The following is a 19480-nucleotide window of genomic DNA, read 5'->3' on the forward strand; positions in this document are numbered from 1 at the left end:
CATGAGAAGTGGGGGGGATGCATGAGAAGTGGGGGGGTGCATGATGGGGGGGGGGGGCACCCAAACAACTGTCTTCTAATATTAGCACGCCTGTATCTCCGCCACCATTGTAACGGGAGCATTCTGCACAGATTAGTCCTCCTATCTGTGCAGTTGGTGGAAAGAAATCTGTTATCGCAGAGTTATGCCGCAGAGAGAAAAAGGGGACAAGGGGGGGGGGGGAGGGGGGGGTGTAGAGCGACAAATCCCAGTGACCTGCGAATGTGCGGCTAATCTGTCTGCATACTTGACTGTCTGAGCCAGGAGAAGGAGAAGAATAGACATTGTACAGGGGGCAAGCCTTTGACTCCAACAATCCCCATTTTCCGTTAAGTAATCGTTCTGTATAAAAGGAAATATCGCCTACTCAGTTTCATTGAGGGCTGCCAACAAATGTTCTCCGCCAACCAGGGAGGGGGGGAAGAATAGCAGGCTTTAATAAAGTGGCCCTATAGAAGTTCATTATCTAGGGGGGCAATCTTGGAAGGAGACCGCCTACGTTGTCCAAACTTTTTTTTTTTTTTTTTTTTCTGAGAAAAGTCCCATAAGGTTGAAGTTGCGCTTTATTATCGCTCCGGGGATTTAGCGGCTCCTCGTGTCTCGGGCGCTCCGCTGGGCGCTCCTCCTGGCACTCAGCAAGCAGCCAGATTGGAAGGACACCTCCCGGCCATTGGTGCTACAGGGAGCGCGGAAGGTACACCGTGTCACCTGATTCACTCTGAATTTCTCAACTACAGAAAAAAAAAAAAGAAGAAGAAGAAGGATCTCCACCCCCCAAACACTCACACACACATCGGGAGACCGCCCACCGCAGACAGCTAAGACCCCCTTATAGATTTAAAGAGAGACTGCATAGCCCCGACGTTCATTCAATAGAGCGATCGCCGCAGCAAGCGTGTCTCTTCCACCCGACTTCTCCCCAGCAGCAGCAGCAGCAACATAAATCCCAGGATGTTAAATCAGAGAATCCGCCCGGGCTTGCTTGTCCTCCTCACCCTCTGCCTCTGTCATTACATGGAAGATCACATCGTGCACGGTAAGATCGGCCGGCTTTTTTTACAATGTGGGGTGGGATGGCAGCCAGAGGAAGGGATTTCACTTGTTACTTCTTTGGAGGAGCAGAAAAAAAAAACACACAAAACTTACAGGGACTGAAATCCACTGACAGGACCTCGGTGTGCAACTGGATTGGAAAGTTTTCTTATCGGTCGTCTGGTCTGGGCTCGGGAGATCGCGAACGTTTCTATTTATCCCTTGCTACATAGTATGGAAATTGTAGCCAGATTTATCAATGGGGCGATGGAAGTCCTTCCTAGTGATCCTTATCTAACATCAGTATCTATTTTACTGTATCTTCTTCCACCTAGATCTCTCCCTTTATACTTCTGTTTTCTTCTGTTTAGTATTTCTTTACTTTATTTATTTTTATATTTTATTTATTTATGTGCTTTATTTAATTATATCTAATACTCTGCTACTTTATCTTATTTTGCCTTTTTTTTTTTACTTTACTTTATTTTTTACTTTATCTTATCCTGCTGTATTTTCTTTTATCACATTCTCTTCTACTTGCTATTCTACTTTTATACCTTTCTACTTTGTTCTCCTCTATTTTATACCTTTCTACTTTATTCTCCTCTATTTTATACCTTTCTACTTTATTCTCCTCTACTGTCTACCTTTCTACTTTATACCTTTCTACTTTATTCTCCTCTATTTTATACCTTTCTACTTTATTCTCCTCTATTTTATACCTTTCTACTTTATTCTCCTCTGCTTTATAAATTTCCTACTTTATTCTCCTCTACTTTATACCTTTCTACTTTATTCTCCTCTACTTTATACCTTTCTACTTTATACATTTCTACTTTATTGTCCTCTACTTTATACCTTTCTACTTTATTTTCCTCTATTTTATATCTTTCTGTTTTATTCTCCTCTACTTTTATATCTCTTTACTTTATTCCCTTCTACATTATTCTACTCTACTTTATACCTTTCTACTTTATTGTCTTATACGTTATTCTCATCTATACTCTTCAACTTTATTCTCTTCTACCTTATTTTCTTATAGCTAATACTCTTACATGTTACTTTCCTTATACTTTATTTTTCTCTACATTAGTCTCTTATACTTTTTTTACCTTTACATTATTCTCCTATACGTTATCATCTCCTGCTTTACTGTCTATTACCTTATGTTCTATTTTATTTTCCTGGGGGGGTTTACAGAAAACTGGAGAATAAGCTTATTGGTTGCTATGGAACATTACAATCGGACCATACTAGCCCTGTAAAAGCAACTTTTTTCTCTTACACTTTATTTTCATTTACATTATTCTCTTATACTTTATTTTCCTAGAGTGTATACTTGTCTGCTTTACTGTCTATTACTTTATGTTCTATTTTATTTTCCAAGGGGGAGGGGGGGGTTTACAGAAAACTGGAGTTGCTGCGCATGGCAACCAATCAGCTCCTGGCTTCAGCTGGTTCCGTTACACGTTGAAAATGAATGATAGAAGATGATTGGTTGCCGTGCGCACCACACGTTACAATCAAACCATACTAGCTCTGTAAAATCAACTTTATTCTCTTACACTTTACTTTCCTATACATTATCCTCATATACTTTACCCTCCTATACTTTATTGTCCTATACATTTTACTCCTATACTTTATTTTCTTATACTTTATCCTTTTCTGCTTTACTGTCTAGTAATGTATGCTCTATTTTATTTTCCGGGGGGGGGGGGGGGGGGGGGTATTTACAAAAACTGTAGTTGCTGTGCATGGCATCCAATCAGCTCCTAGCTTCAGCTGGTTCCCTTACACTTTGGAAATGAAAGCTAGTAGCTGATTGGTTGCTATGCGCAGCTGCTCCACATTCTGGTGGCTCCAGTCCTAGGCTCCATACTAGCTCTGTAAAATCAACTTTATTCTCTTGCACTTTACTTTCTACTGTATTGCCTCGGATTGCGAGTAACACGGTTTACGAGCGTTTTCGCAATACAAGTTACTTTATTCTCCTACACGTTATTTCCCTATACCTTGTCCTCCTATCTTTTTTTTTCTTATACTTTATCCTCTTCCCCCTTACTGTCTATTACTTTATCTTCTATATTATTATTATGCAAAAACTGGAGCAGCTGTGCGTTGCAACCAATCAGCTTCTAGCTTCAGCTAGTCCTGTTACACTTTGAAAATGAAATAGAAAATTATTGGTTGCCTTGCACAGCTTCCCCACATTCTGTCTGGTCCAGTCCTAGGCTCCGGACACGCTACAGTCTCACCATACTCAGTAAAATTAACTTAAGGCTAGGCTCACACCTGTGCGTGTGCCTTTCAGATGCATTTGGAATGCATTTTTACGCGTTTTGAATGCATTTTCATGCTTCTTGTGTTTTTTGTGGGTTTCTTTATTTTGTAGGACACTACACAAAATTCTACCAAAAAACGCATGCACATGTCTTTTTCATGCTTTTCTATTTAAGTCTATGGAGCCAAAAACACACCATCCTGCATGTGAAAAAGTCCCTACACCTATTCCAAAAACACACAACAGGAAACTATAGATGTAAACAGGGCTCATAGGAAATAATGTTCAATGGATTGTCTTGTGTTTCTGCGCTTCAGCAAACACACTAAACACACATAGACGTGAGCCTAGCCATAGAACTGCCAACATTATGTAATAGGAGGACCTACCTAAGCTATCCAATACATTTCTATACTATCAGGCAGGTCGTTGTACTATATACTTGTTGGTAGATCTAACAGAGATTGTACAATCAGATTGTAACGTGTGTGGTGATCTTTAGTAAATTCCCCTCTTAGTGTTTCACCCTTTTTTTTCTAAGTGATTTCCGTTCCTAAAAGGAAGGCTGCAGAATAGGATGTTTGGAAAGAATGGAAAGACTTTGAAGCCCACTCAGATTGCAACATAGTGACAGTGCTAGAGAGAGTGAGCTGGGGATTGACGCACGGGGGATGCAGAGGAATGTAAGAGGTTAGGTGCCGGTGGGCACAAGGGGTTAATCCCGGCTAGTGTTACTGCTGAGGGTTAGGAAACATTACAGATCAGAGTAAACAGAGTAGTGGAGGGGAAGATCACATGTGTTGGGTCTGCTGCTCATTGACGCTATGGCCCCCTCTATGTGTGTCTTCCAGCTGGGAACTGCTGGCTTCAGCAATCCAAGAACGGCCGCTGCCAGGTCCTCTACAGGATGGATCTGACCAAGGATGAGTGCTGCAAGACTGGGAGGCTGGGCACCTCGTGGACGGAGGAAGATGTACCCAACAGTACCCTCTTCAAATGGATGATCTTCAATGGGGGGGCGCCACATTGCATCCCCTGCAAAGGTAGAACCCCCACCTCATCCTCATTGCTCATTGAATTTATTGTTAGTCATATTATTTGCATATTACTATCAATATTGTATATATATATATATATATATATATATTTTTTTTAATTGATATATTTTTGGTATTATTTTTTGCAGACAACTTTTTTCATTATTATTATATTTTTATATATTATTGTATTTTATTAACATCATTGCATATTTTTATTTTATATCTTATTATTATGACTAGCATTATTGTATATATATTTTTTGCATACAATAATGTTTATCATTATTAGCTTTATTTTGTATTATTTAAGTATATCTTTTTAATTATTATTAGCATTACAGTAATTTTTTATTACTATTTTTGCCTAATATTTTTTTTATCATAGCATACCATCATAATATTTTATAATATTGGAATTTGGAAATGTTCATGACCTTGTTAATTTAAAAGTCACATTTGTGCACATGCATGTATGTCTTTGTGTAGCATCACATAATGGGTTAAAAAAAAGGTATTGTCTATGTAAAATATTGGGTTGGGGTGGGGGATTTGGTTCCCACAGATCTAACCACAGTCATTAATGTATAGATGCTCAGACTTTTCTATTCTTCCCACTCACACCCATACGTACACTTATACAGGGTATAAATATATATATATATATATATATATATATATATATATATATATATATATATATATATATATATATATATATATATACACACACTCACACAATAATAAACAGTACACACACACAGACCCATACCTGAGAAGCTGTGGTCTGGGGTTGCACTGCAGGTTGGAGTATGTGGCCACCTAGAGATTTGGAGGAGACATCTGCACTCAATTTTGATTTGGCTTTCTGGAGGAACTTTTGCTACCTCTTTTGAAAATCATGTGTTATGCTTTGTTAGTGGGAAACTACAATTTTACTTAAAATAATACATTTTCATAAATATATGCATTTTTTATTGTTACATGCAGATAGATATAGATAGATAGATAGATAGATAGATAGATAGATAGATAGATAGATAGATAGATAGATAGATAGATAGATAGACTTTATATCAAGCATCGAGGTACAATAAACTCTTATGTATTTGTGGAGTTTGGTAGGAGTTGTATGTTGTGCCTTTAGAGAGTAGAGAAAGCCCAGCTAAACTCTTGGCTAACATTGTGCGTCCATTCCCAGAGACATGCGAGAATGTTGACTGTGGTCCCGGAAAGAAATGTAAGATGAACAAGAAGAACAAGCCACGCTGTGTGTGCGCCCCAGACTGCTCCAACATCACCTGGAAGGGCCCCGTCTGTGGCCTGGATGGAAAGACCTACAAGGACGAATGTGCCCTACTCAAGGCCAAATGTAAAGGAGTGCCCGAACTGGATGTGCAATACCAAGGCAAATGCAAAAGTACGTGCAAGTCCCAGATCTACCATACCATGGTAGTCCACCATGTGGGCATCCAAAAGCATGTCTAGGGGAATGTATATGTATATTAATATAAAGCCCTGCAATTAATTATAAGACCCCTCTGTTCAGTAATTCTATGAATTTTCTGGTGTTAGCAGTGATGCCTTGCAGTGGAGCTCTCACTGATCACTGTCTCCCCTGTGTTTGTTTCAGAAACCTGCAGAGACGTGTTATGTCCCGGGACGTCCACCTGCGTGGTGGATCAGACCAATAATGCCTATTGTGTGACGTGCCACCTCAACTGTCCGGAACCCACATCGTCTGACCAGTACTTGTGCGGCAATGATGGCATCACCTATGCCAGTGCATGTCACTTGAGGAAGGCCACCTGCCTGCTAGGCAGATCTATTGGACTGGCGTATGAGGGAAAATGCATCAGTGAGTATTGGATTCGTGTTGCCTGCAACTCATCTTGAATTACACTTGTCCTAAATCCCAGCTTGAGGCAAAGACACAAGATCCTACAGATCATCCCGTAATATCTTCCTACATAGGACATGTTCTTTAAGCATGCAAGTACTGCAGCTTCAAGGCAGATATATTAATTTAGATGGGCTTATGGAACAGAACAAAGGACAGATTGCCAATGAAAGCTTCTTTCTGACTAATTTCTCTGATTGCTATGGGTTCCTGTGATGTCCCCGTCCGCCCCCTGGTTAATAATACATCCCAAGTGTTTATTTATTCAACAAACTACATTTTCAAAGGGTAATTTCACAAGTATTATTTCAGTTATAGGTTGGCTGAGTCACCCACTTCCAATATTGACCACAATTCCCGACTTGATTCTGCACACCCTGAAGTTCTCGGTATACCTATCCTATTCTGTTGTGCTCTCTATTAAAAAATATACTGGGAATCCAATGGGAAAAGCAGTTTAGACCCGGAAATTTAATGGAAAGATTCCAGCTGCAGAATGTTAGAGAGATAGTAGACCAGTCTTTTTCAACCTTTTCAGCCAGGAGGAACCCTTGAAGTAACTTTTTCGGTATGAGGGAACACCCTGCTAAAAAATATTATATCTACAACTCATGATACATTAATGTGATGATCAGAGGGAACAATGCTTCTTCAACTTGTGGTCATTGAGAAGAATTATCCCCTTACAGATAACTCATTGCTCAAGGAACCCATAGCAACCTCTGGAGGAACCCTAGGGTCCCATGGAACCCTGGTTGAGAAACCTTGTCGTAGAGGCTGTAGAACATGGATTTACAAACTATGGCCCTCCAGTTGTTCAGGAACTACAATTCCCATCATGTCTAGTCATGTCTGTGAATGTCAGAGTTTTACAATGCCTCATGGGATGTGTAGTTCCGCAACAGCTGGAGGGCCGTAGTTTGAGGATCCCTGCTGTAGAAGGTGGCTTATACCGACGTAATCCACCAAACTCTCAAATATCATTTTTTGGCTGGACTGACCTTTTAGGATTTTGATATGATATTAGTGACAAAGTTTTTTTCAGCCAATGTATTACTGAAGAAGATAATGACAGTCAAAAACAACAACTCCTAATAATATACAGTTAAACTGTCATATTTAGCAGGTTTTTTTTTTGTTATAAAGAAATTGATATGAAAATTTGTACAGGTTGGCCAAGTTGAGATCAAACTGAGAAACGACATTTATATTTCCAACAAATAATTTTATTTCAAATGAAAAATATGTTATTCCAACATATGATTGTTTGCAAATTAAATATATGTTAGATAGTTGGTGGGAGATTTAAAAACAAAATTGAAGTGGAGGTTCACCCAAAAAATCAATTTCAACAAATATTTGTTTTGCCAATTAAAATTATGTTAGCTAGATGGTGGGAGATTTACTAAACAACATTTATATTTCCAACAAATAATTGTTTTTCAAATTAAAATTATGTTAGAAAGATGGTGGGTGATTTACTAAAACTGGCACACACAGAATCTGGTGCAGCTGAGTAAAGAAACCAATCAGCTTTTAGATTCTATTTTCAAAACTTAATTGAACAAGCTGAAGTTAGAAGCTGATTGGTTACTATGCACAGCTGCACCAGATTCTGTGAGCGCCAGTTTTAGTAAATTCCCCCCAGCATGTCGTAAGGATATTAAAATGAACAAATAAGGCCTCGTACACACGACCGAGTTTCTCGGCAAAAACCAGCAAGAAACTTGCTGGGAGATATTTTTTTGCCGAGGAAACCGGTCGTGTGTACATTTTCGTCGAGGAAACTGTCGAGAAACTCGACGAGACAAAAAGAGAGCATGTTCTATATTTCCTCGACGGGAATGGAGAAACTTGCCTTGTCGAGTTCCTCGACAGCCTAACAAGGAACTCGACGAGCAAAACGATGTGTTTCGCCCGTCGAGTTCCTCGGTCGTGTGTACGAGGCTTACAACTGCAGGAGTTTTTTTTTTTACCCAATGAAAGGCTGTTGGTTCTATGGGACAAAAACACAGTAATGTAGCTGGAAAACATTATCATTTGCTGACATATGGGCGTTTTCATATCTGCATAAAAAAAGGCAAAACAATTAGAAACATGCATATAAGGCCCACGTAGGAGCTGAACTCAAGAGTGCAGCTCTGCAAAGGGCACTAGTGCAGCCATGCAGCAGTTCATTATGGTCTGACATTGCCTTTGTCCTGGTAGATTATTCTAACATCTGCTTCATTACTCTTTCCAGAAGCTAAGTCATGTGAAGACATCCATTGCAGCATGAGCAAGAAATGTCTATGGGACAGTAGAGTGGGCAGAGGACGCTGCGCCGCGTGTGACGATACCTGTCCAAACAGCAAGTCTGATGAAGCCGTTTGTGCCAGTGATAACACCACCTACCCAAGCGAGTGCGCCATGAAACAGGCAGCCTGCTCCTTGGGAATACTTTTGGAAGTCAAACACAACGGATCTTGCAACTGTAAGTGACTTAGCTGCAAACAAACAAAAAAAAGATTTCTAAAGGCAACCCCTCCCTAATGAGGACTAGAAAGAATTGGACACCAGCACCAATGCTAGCTATTTATCCTGCTCCATTTCTATCATTGGAGGGGCCTTGCCAGACTATGATTGCCTCTTATGCAGGAAAACAAAAAAAAACTGCAAAAACAAAATGAAATTATTTATAAGGGGGTTGCCTGAGAATATCTTTCCTTCTATTCTTCTAATTTTGCTTCTATGTGCTTCGCTGATTTGCTTCATTAACGCTTTTGAGTGACCTAACTCCAAACTTCGGTAGAAAAAGTCGCTCCATGCGTCACTTTACGCAGTGGGCACCCTTACTACTAACTCTTTGAAGACACAGGCAGTACACCTAGAACACCAGAGCGCTTTTTGTCTGATTTACAGGAACCTGCAATAAAAGCCCGATCCATTGAGGTCCTTCAGAACTTGCTGCAGTTAAGACTTCATAGATTAATAAAAAAAAATAAAAAAAACACAAACAGAAATGAACAAGTATTATATTATAGAGATGCCGTGAGGCTTATCACTACAAGTCACATACAATGCAATGCTGTATTCTGGCTGTTCAGAACAAAAACAAAAAAACAAACAAAAATCATGCACTGAGCTTCTGCGCTGTTGTTGTCCTTATTTAAACAACAGCTCCCCTATATTCCCCTATATAGCCATTAATGAAGAACCGGAGGAAGAGGATGAAGAAGAGGATCCAGACTACAACAGCGTCTCTCTATCTTCCGTCCACTGGTAAAACTGTTGGAACAGCCTTTCCGGGCAAGGATTAAAGGGGCTGTCTGCCCAAAACTGATATTTCAGTTATGGGTGGGTTTTTGGTGGGCTGGATTGCCTAATGTCTTTTTATATCTCGTTGTGGCTCCAGTGGGGAGATCTTCTGCATTCTTTAGTATTCATTGAGTCTTCCTGAGGTACAGGGGGAGTTTTCATCATGGCCACAACAGGCATTTATGGTCATGAGTGCAGGAATCTCAACAGTGGAATCCAAGAAAGGTACAAGAAGCTGGAAAGGTGATTTCGCCCCCCCTGGCTTCTACACAAAATTGAAATATCAGTTTTGGGTGGACTGGCCCTTTAATGTCCATACTGTACATAGGTGTATGCTTATTTATTTTGAAGAAGAAAAAAGTATACATATAGTTGAGTCGGGTAGACATTTATTTATACAGTGTCATGTTTTATAATTTATACATAAAATGTCTGTTTGACTGTACACCTTGTTTTGAAGAAAATATATTCGTCAAAGGGAGAGCAGTGTTATTTATTGTGAGATGCCTTTTGCTTGTAAAGTTCAGCTTATTATTTTTTTCTCTCTTGTAATTCCATTCCTTACAACTGACCATAGCTGTCGTCTCTATAAACTAAAGTTACACAGCAAGACTTGGCAAAGCTCTGCAGGACAGAGGCCACTGCACTGCCTTGCCCATCACCATGCCCCTGGCTCAGGGAATGATAGGACAGGGCAGTGCAGTGCTCCCGGTCTTGAAGAACTGTGCCGATTCCTGTTTTTTTCCGTTTTCTTTCTTGATCACATTTGCATGTCAGTTCTGCTATGTTTTATTTATTGGGTTTTTATCTTTTTCTCTTGTACATACATTCTTTGGGTTTTGTTTACAAGGACCTTGACTGACCAAAAGAGGCTGCAATAAATATATATTAGTATTGGTTAATAGGGGAAGGTTGTCTTTTAGAGGTTTAGTCCACAAAAAACTAGGGTTTCTGTTATGGGCAGATACTTGTGTGATGAATCACCCATTGACTTTTCTATTTTCTTGGAGACTTCAAGGATGAGATGTCTCTGCAGAAGTTTCTGACTTTTAAGCTCCCATTGCAGCAGTAGGAGTCCGTCTTCATCTGGATAATCCTGCATGAAGTAAAATAATAGTATACTCCAAAAGGAAGAGTGAGACTCCTGTGTAATGGGAGTTGACTGCATAGGGGTCGATTCAGCCAATCAGTATTTTCCCAAAACGGAATCCTCTAATTTTATTCGACTGACCTACCTGTGGTCTACACCAGAGAATCTCAAGTTTATTAAAATATATACCCCTTAATCTATGGTCAAAGGCATTTGTTTTTAAACGACTTACTCATGATAATCATTTTTTATAATGTATTACATGCTAAATCTCTAAACTGTTTTGGTGAATTGACTCTGGAAAAAAGAAGTATCCTCTAAACCCAATGGAAGTACTCCATGTTAAAAGTACAGGGTGGGCCATTTATATGGATACACCAAAAACAAAAGTTAGATTCAAAATGACTGACTTCAAAATGGCCGCCATGGTCACCACCCATCTGGTTCCATATAAATTGCCCACCCTGTACAACTGGTTGAGAATAAGTGGTCTAGACAGATGGACCTTATTTGTTAACTTGTCCAATATTCAACCTTCTATTCCCTAGGTCAAGGGTCTCCAAACTTTCCAAACAAATGACCATTGTTCTGTGCTTCAGACTTTAGGAGGGCAGGCTGTGGCCAGTGGGAGTATAAAATGTCCTGGTATCAGTGGGAGTAAACAATGTCCCATCTTTGGTATTGTAGGAAACATTAGTGCTCTATCGTTAGTGTCAGTGGGAGGAATAGTGCCCCATCATTGGTATGAGTGGGAAGAATAGTGCCCCATCATTGGCATCAGTGGAAAGAATAGTGCCCCATCATTGGTATCGGTGAGAAGACTAGTGCCCCATCATTGGTGTTAGTGGGAGGAAGAGTACTGCATCATTGGTGTCAGTGGGAGAAATACTACCACATCATTCGCGCAGTGAAAGGAATCGTGCTCCATCGTTGGTATCAGTGAAAGGAATAGTGCCCCATCGTTGCTGTCAGTGGGAGGAACAGTGCTCCATTGTTGGTTTCAGTGGAAGGAATAATGCCCCATAATGGGCTAGATAATCGTATGCAATGGGCCAGAATTCAGCCCCCAGGCCAAAGTTTGGAAACCACTGCCCTAGGTCTTGTGATGTTAGTGTCGTCCATTATTTTAGTTAATTAATGGATACATACTCAAATGTTGGGTAAGCTGACAAAATAGCTCCTGAAAATTGAGACAGGTGCCCTTTGATATACATTTTTTGTAGCTCTGTATTGATACCTGCATCTGTGTATTCAGTAAATTACACCAACATGGATTTTGTGACTGCTAATGAAGACAAACTATCCCTTTTAACCATTTTTTTCTCATTCTTTCACAAATCAATGCGAAAGTACCACTTTTCTTTCTTTTATTTTGCTTTTAACCATATCAGAGCTTTATCGGTCCAAGTTTCTTGCTATTCTTCCTAGTACACCTTTTTGTTTCTGATTCAATTTTATATTTGCAGAAAAGAACATGGCAAGTTAAATATAAATTCATTTAAATATATAGTTTTGTACTTTTTTACCATGTAAATGTGCAATGTATATAAAAGTTATAAAGTGTATTTGTAAATAAATTATGGTTGGAAAATAAAAAACTTGGAATTTTCCTATGTAGCTATGTGTGTATTTGGGTGATGAGTTTAAAAGGAGCAAAACTGAAGGTAGCCATACGCAGCTGGGATTTTCTTTCATTCAACTTGTGCTTGCTTAAAAAAAATCGCTGCTCTCCCAGTCTAGTCTATGTTGTTAACATGTTAACAAGATGGCTTCATCCTTACACCACTCCACAAGCCATGCCCTCTGACATGTTTTCGCCGTACTCACCAGAGCTTAGTCATAGACCTCTATGACTTAGCCCTGGTGGTGGGACGAAACATGTCAGAGGGCATGACTTGTGGAGTAGTGTAAGGCTGAGGCCATCTTACACATGTTAACAACATAGACTAGAGAGGCAGCTATTTTTCTAAGCATACTACACTACTAAATGGTGATATTTCATGCTGGCAGCCCATTCCTGAGCACCAGCGGGACAATATATATCTTTGTTTTTTGTCTAGCAACACGTACAAACAGGTCACGGTGGGATAATGTGCTAACTTCAGATGGGCAAGCCGGAAAATCTCTGTGACCAATAAAAAACTTTGTAGGACTGAGAAACCTCCGCACATCAATGTTGTCACTATAGTCTAAGTTTATTCCATAGAGCAACCACAATCCACACAATAGCAGCCCTCAGACTAGAACTGCCTCCTTTAATGTGTTTCATGAAATAGGTCTTAATCATAGAGATCTCTACAATTAATTTCCTATTGGGTGAAACGGGTTAGAGGGGGCAATCCTAGGGTGGGAACTGCCATTGCATAGATTGTGTTTGCCGTATGGAAAAACCTTGCACTATAGCGACAACACCAGTATGTGGAGGTGTCTCATTCCTGCAGTGTGTTCAGAGCCTGGATGGCTCCAGTACTTCCCCTGCACCCAGCGTTTGAGGGGCAGCAGGAAGGCTCAGTTTTGGAGTGTCAAAAAGCTCTCTTGACAGTTGGATGCATGCGTTATTACTTCCAAGGATGGCCCTAAATGGGCACAATGGACCACAAGTCAGTGGCAGGACTGGGCTGTTTGTAGCTGCCCACAAGGCCAGGACTACACTGGTGATTAAAGACCTCTTTGCTACTGAGAGATCAAACTACTCGTTGACAGGCAGCAAATTGATTTTAGAGAGATGCATATGAGGCGACTGCCAACAAGTGGTTAAATCTCAATAGCAAAGAGATTTTATCGCCAGTGAAGACCTATTCTACAGCCAACGATGCATGGATCAAAATTTGGCTGTTTCACCAGGAACCAAACAAATTTTGATTCAGGCATGGGCAGAATGATTGTACCCAAATCGATCCATTTATTGACTTGTGTAAAACCAGCTTGTCTGATTTTTCTACATATGATTTTTGCCAGCGGCTATACCCACTTAGCAGTAACCATTGTATTCTTCGGGCAGGGAAGGGCCTCGGCACTCTCCCCTCCCCTCAGCCAGAATACAATAGTGCTGTAGGAGACCTTCCCCCATCAACATTAAATGTGTTGATGGGGGAATCAAGCAATTTTCTTTCCTTCTACTCGTGGTGAAAGGAAGGAAAATCAAGTAATCTATGGCTTGCTAAGCTAAACAGGCAATTTATACTAGCTGAACCGTGCTGATTGCTCACAAATGAAACAAATGATTCCCTATTGTGTAAGCTATACAATAGCATGTAGTAAGATTTAAAGTCACACAGTTGAAGCACTGTGTTATAATGTGGGATTAAAAGCTAATTCTATGTAGTTTACAAAATACGGAGCCATTTCCTCCACCAGTGAGTGAATGATAATTCCCATTAGCAATTAACAGAAGACAATTTTAGTAGCACTACTGCATAGCACCCACTGTCCCTGATTTGGAGGGACTGTCCCTGATTTGAAGCAATGTCCCTCTGTCGCTCATTCCTCCTCATTTGTCCCTCATTTTGGTCTGATCTATACAGATGTATATAAAATGCACTTTTTATCTATCACAAAGTGTTTTCCAGCACTAAACCTTTCATATTATTTCTAAATTGCTGCATTTGTAAATTCCAAAAGCCAATATAAAGGAAGAGTTAAGGCTCGTACACACGATAGGTTAACCAATGAAAATGGTCTGAAGGATCGTTTTCATGAGTCCAAACCGATTGTGTGTAGGCCCCATAGATTATTTAACCTTAGGTTAAAAAAATGGCAACTTGCTTTAAAATTTAACCTATGGATGGTAACCGATAAGTCAAAAACGATCGTTAGTATGCAAAACCATCGGTTAAAAACCCGCACATGCTCAGAATCAAGTCGACGCATGCTTGGAAGCATTGAACTTCGCTTTTTTTTAGCACGTCGTTGTGTTTTACGTCACCGCGTTCTGACACGATCGGTTATTTAACCTATGGTGTGTACGCACGACGGACCATCAGTCAGCTTCATAGGTTAACCTAGGACAACTGTCCTTCAGACTGTTTTCATCGGATGGACTGATCGTGTGTAAAAAAAAGCCACTTGTGGGTTTAACCAATCTTGTTTTTTTTTTGTACAATTCTCCTTTAAGGGGGTGTGACAAGGGGTGTGTCCTATGCCTGCATACATTTACTGATAGGTGTCCCTCATTCCCATCTCAAAATGTAGGAAGGTATCATATGCAACTGAACTGCTAAATATCAACCATGTACTGTAGCTTAGGCCTTAGCCTGGAAAAGTGCAGCTCCTGGGGTCTAGTGTCCCACTCTGTATTTTAGGTGTAATGCAGGATGGGAATGGGATATCGGCTCTATCTCTGAGGAGGTTTGGGAGGAGATTCTTCCATCCCTTCCTCTCGCCTCTCTCTCTCTCTCTCCATTTCATAGATTGACCCAGATTTTTATCCTACACAGGGTATATAGAACCCTGGAATTTTTGTGCACTATAGGCCTAAGATCTGACCCAGTCTGTGCCAGATGTGGCAATTAAGGTACTTTTAAACATCTACTGTGGCCGTGCCCCAAACTACAGAGATACTGGGAGGAGGTGGTTGGCACACTTAAAGTGGTTGTAACCTCACTTGTTGGACTTCTACCTATAGGTAAGCCTAGAATAAGGCCTACCTATAGGTAGTGGAAATATCTCCTAAACGTGCGCCGCTTAGGAGATATTTCACTTGTAGTCCGCCGAAAATCTTCACTGCGCATGCGCGGGGAAGAAACGAAACAAAGTGCCATTTCTTCCACAGCCCATGCTGTGAATTGCGGCTCCCATGTGCATGTGCGGGAGTAACGTCATGAGGCTCCGGCGAATCACAGCGCCGGAGTCAGCGGCCCAGAAGGAAGAGGGGCCAGAAGATGGACGCTGCCTACTGTGGGGACATCGCTGGATTATTTTGCAGGTAAGTGACAGATAATGGGCTAGTATGCAATGCATACTAGTCCATTATGATTTTCATTTGCAGGCTGCAACAGTGGACTAAAGAGGAAGTAAAAGCCATCAGGGGTTACTTCCTCTTTAAAGTGGAGGTCCAGCTGTAGCTGCTGACTTTTAATAAGCACACTTACCTGTCCAGCGTGCCCGCGATGTCGGCCGATTCATCCTCCGGATTGTGTGCCGGCACGCCATCCTCACTAAGGGAAACAGGCAGTGAAGCCTTGCGGGTTCACTGCCCGTTTCGTACTGCGAATGTGCGAGTCGCGCGGCGCTTTGTGGATGGGTGGCTGTCCTTTGGGACACACACAGTTCCCAGAAGACAGCGCGCCCCATTTCCCAGGAGACAACGCGAGGAGGCAGTTCAAGTGTTGTTTGGCAGGGGTGCCTGGATCAGAAGAATTGCTACACAGAATTGCAAATCCTTTGGAAGGTAAGGCTGGAGCTGCAAATGTGGGTTTGCTACATAGTCATGTTATGAGTATGTACAATATATCTATGCACAGATCAGAAAAATATAAGGCCCTATGCTGACGGGCTTTAGTTCTTAACATTTGGGTTTTACATTACATACAACCTGATTGAACAGGTCAGAAGGAAGCTAACGACAAGTCAAATGCAACTGTCAATGGATTGTGGATGGTTGACACAGGCCCTAAAATAGTTTTTAGTAGATTGATCCCATCTATGGCCTCGTACACACGACCGTTTTCCTCGACAGAATCCATCAAGAAAATTGGCTGTAGAGCTTTTTTGCCAAGGAAAACGGTCGTGTGTATGTTTTTCGTCGAGAAAACTGTCGCGGATCTCGACGAGCAAAAAAGAAAACCAGTTCTCTTTTTCCTCATATGGGAGTCTCAATTTCCTCGTCATGTTTCTGGTCGGGCTGGTTTACGACGAGAAACACATTCGTGTATATGCTTAGAAACCCGCGCATGCTCAGAATAAAGTATGAGACGGGAGCGCACCTTCGGTAAAAGTAGCGTTCGTAATGGAGATAGCACATTCAATACGCTGTAACAGACTGAAAAGCGTGAATCGTCTCTTACCAATCTTTTACTTAACACGCAGTAACATGAGATTAGTAAAAGCAGCCCCAAGGGTGGCGGCCAGTGGAATCAAACTTCCCCTTTATAGTGCCGTCGTACGTATTGTACGTCACCGCGTTTGAGAACGACGAGATTTTGTCTTGACAGTGTGTACGCAAAGAAAGCTTGACAAGATTCTCGACAAGCCTGACAAGAAGTTCGTCGAGGAAAACAACGTTTCATTTACAAGTTCCTCGGTCGTGTGTACGAGGCCTCAGTGTCTACTTCCAACTTCAGTGCTTTCAAAAACTTTTTAATTTTCAAGCAGAATGGAGTTCTCCTTTGAAAGTTAAAGCTTTCTATGGAGACTAGATGACCATAATGCCCATAGCCACCATAATACAGCAGGTACAGCTGACATCCATCCTGCACTGGTATACCTCAGATCAACCTAAAATTAATATATTGGTGCTGCAACAAGAAAACGTGGGAGTTATTTACTAAAACTAGAGAGTTCAAAATCTGGTGCAATTCTGCATAGAAACCGATCAGCTTTTAGGTTTTATTGCCAAAGCTTAATTGAACAAGCTGAAGTTAGAAGCTGATTGGCTACCATGTACATCAGAACCAGATTCTGAGAGCACCAGTAATAGTAACTCTACCCCAGTGACAATATTAATCCAGTCGAATAAACCTACGAAGCTGCCAGCACACTGAATTATAATTGTAACTTTGAAGATCTAATAGAAAAAAGATCAGGAGCTGCAACGTATAATGCTGAGGTAATTTACTGCTCAGCTCATAGTCAGTAGCAGACCCCCTGCCCTCTTAATGTAGAGAAACAACCAGCTGATTGCAAGCAGTGCTCCACATGATGAACATTTCTCAATATCATTGAACTGTCTACGATTACTATTATTATACAGGATTTATATAGTGCCAACAGTTTACACAACATGTTACAATATAAAAAGGAGACAATACAGTTATAATACAATAAAATACAAGAGGATTAAGAGGGCCCTGTTCAGAAGAGCTTACAATCTAATAGGGTGGGGCAGGTGGTACAAACTTTAGGAAATGAGCTGATGGAAGTGGCAAAAGATTGGTTGGATACGTTATAGCCTTCCCTGAAGAGATGAGTTTTCAGGACTCACATGAAGGTAGCAAGAGTAAGAGATAGCCGGACAGGTTAAGGTAGCGAGTTCCAGAGGATAGGTGAGGCTCTGGAGAAATCCTGGAGACTAGCATGGGAGGAGGAGATGAGGGAGCTTAACAGTAGGAGGTCTTGAGAAGAGCGGAGAGGACGGTTCGGCATATGTTTGGAGACAAGATTGGTGATGTAGACCTAAGTGAGCGCCTGATCTGGCTCTGAATTTTTTTGTTGCCCTCTAAACATCAATTTCTGCCATCCGGCCTGGAAGATGCCACAGGTGATACACTTGCCTCCACATTTTGTCTGCTGCTGGATCTGCTCAGAAAGCCCCGTCTCTGCCAGCCAGCTACCAGCATGATGCCTGATCCTACTGCAATCACAAGAGAACACAAAAGGTGGGTACATTTATGAATCTACCCAAAGGCTATATAATGGGTACTGATGGCCGTGAAGGACATCTGTAGGAAAATATATATGTTGGGAACTGCAAAAAAATGGTTGGTGTCGCGCCCTTTGGTATTTTTGCTTTAGGTGCTATTGGATCTAGTTCTGACACTGCTAACTAGATTCAGATTTTATTATGTATACACATTTTAGCATCATATGTGGCAGGACTCTCACACTTGGGGACATCATACCTAAAGGCCCGTACACGTGATCGGATTTTCCGACAACAATTGTGTGATGGAAGGGTTTTTGTTGGATAATCTGACCGTTTGTACACTCCATTGGACAATTGTTGTCGAAATTTCCGACAACAAATGTGGGATTGCATGATCTCAAATTTTCCAACAACAAATGTGTTCCGTCGGATTATGCTTTCGTGTGTACACAAGTCTGTCGAACTAAAATCCAAAGTGCAAACACGCATGCTCCGAAGCAATGCTAACCATAAGACAACATTAGCAGAAGTTGCCCAAAGGGTGACGCTAAAGAGCAGAAAAAACACGTAGTTTTGTGTATGTTGGCTGAAAAAGTTCTGCCGTCTGTATGCAGAACAAGTTCATGGCCAACGCCCCTTCGCACAAAATTCCAATGATTTGTACGTGGAAATCTGATTGTGTGTACGAGGCTTAAGAGAGTTGCTTGAACATCAGACAGCAATGTTATGCATGTGTTTGGTCCAAGATGCTGAGCCTCTATTGTTCTCATCCTCTAAACCTGTGCCAATCTTGTCCTATCCACTCCCCGCTACTCCACTTTCTATTCAGGTAAACTTGGCAGAACTGAGCCAACTTTTTTAGAAGCTCTTAAGTAGTACTCTTCTTCAGCCTGTGCCCCTAGGACTGTCAGGTCATGCTTCCCACGTCTAACCAACCTCTAAAGTCTATGGACACGGTAAGACAATATGTCTCCACTGATTAGAAGTAAACAAGACACCCTTCTGCATTTAATCAGTATAACATGGAAAATCCGTGTTACATTGAAACTGTCAGTTATTTGCTCATCTTGAAAGTCTACAGATCAGTTCCGTTTGTTTTCAAGTGTCTATCTAGAATGTCATCCCTCCCTCCCGTCTCTAGGACTATGCTTTGTCTGGCACTCTGCTGTCCCCAATCTTATCAAGTGATCTCAGCCTCCTCAGCTTCACAAGTGAGAAATACAAACAGCTAGACGTTCCTAATTACCCATCCAAAATTAAAAGCGAAACCCAATTAAGG

General features: G+C 41.1%; 1 protein-coding gene across 2 annotated transcripts; it reads left to right on the top strand.

The window, feature by feature from the left end:
* The first annotated feature begins 272 nt into the window (after positions 1-272).
* On the top strand, positions 273-9950 carry FST (follistatin). 2 transcript variants are annotated; one of them, XM_040339340.1, is made up of 6 exons: positions 273-1075; positions 4207-4398; positions 5594-5812; positions 6026-6250; positions 8535-8765; positions 9194-9273. In XM_040339340.1, coding segments are annotated over exons 1-6 (954 nt in total). In that variant the 5' UTR covers positions 273-990; the 3' UTR covers positions 9196-9273. The 2 variants fall into 2 exon arrangements, with proteins under 2 accessions (XP_040195274.1, XP_040195269.1); XM_040339335.1 differs by lacking the exon at positions 9194-9273 and adding an exon at positions 9475-9950 and having other exon boundaries at positions 275-1075.
* The last annotated feature ends 9530 nt before the right edge of the window (positions 9951-19480 follow it).

The sequence above is a fragment of the Rana temporaria genome, chromosome 1 (genome assembly GCF_905171775.1).
Source record: "Rana temporaria chromosome 1, aRanTem1.1, whole genome shotgun sequence".
NCBI lineage: Eukaryota > Metazoa > Chordata > Amphibia > Anura > Ranidae > Rana > Rana temporaria.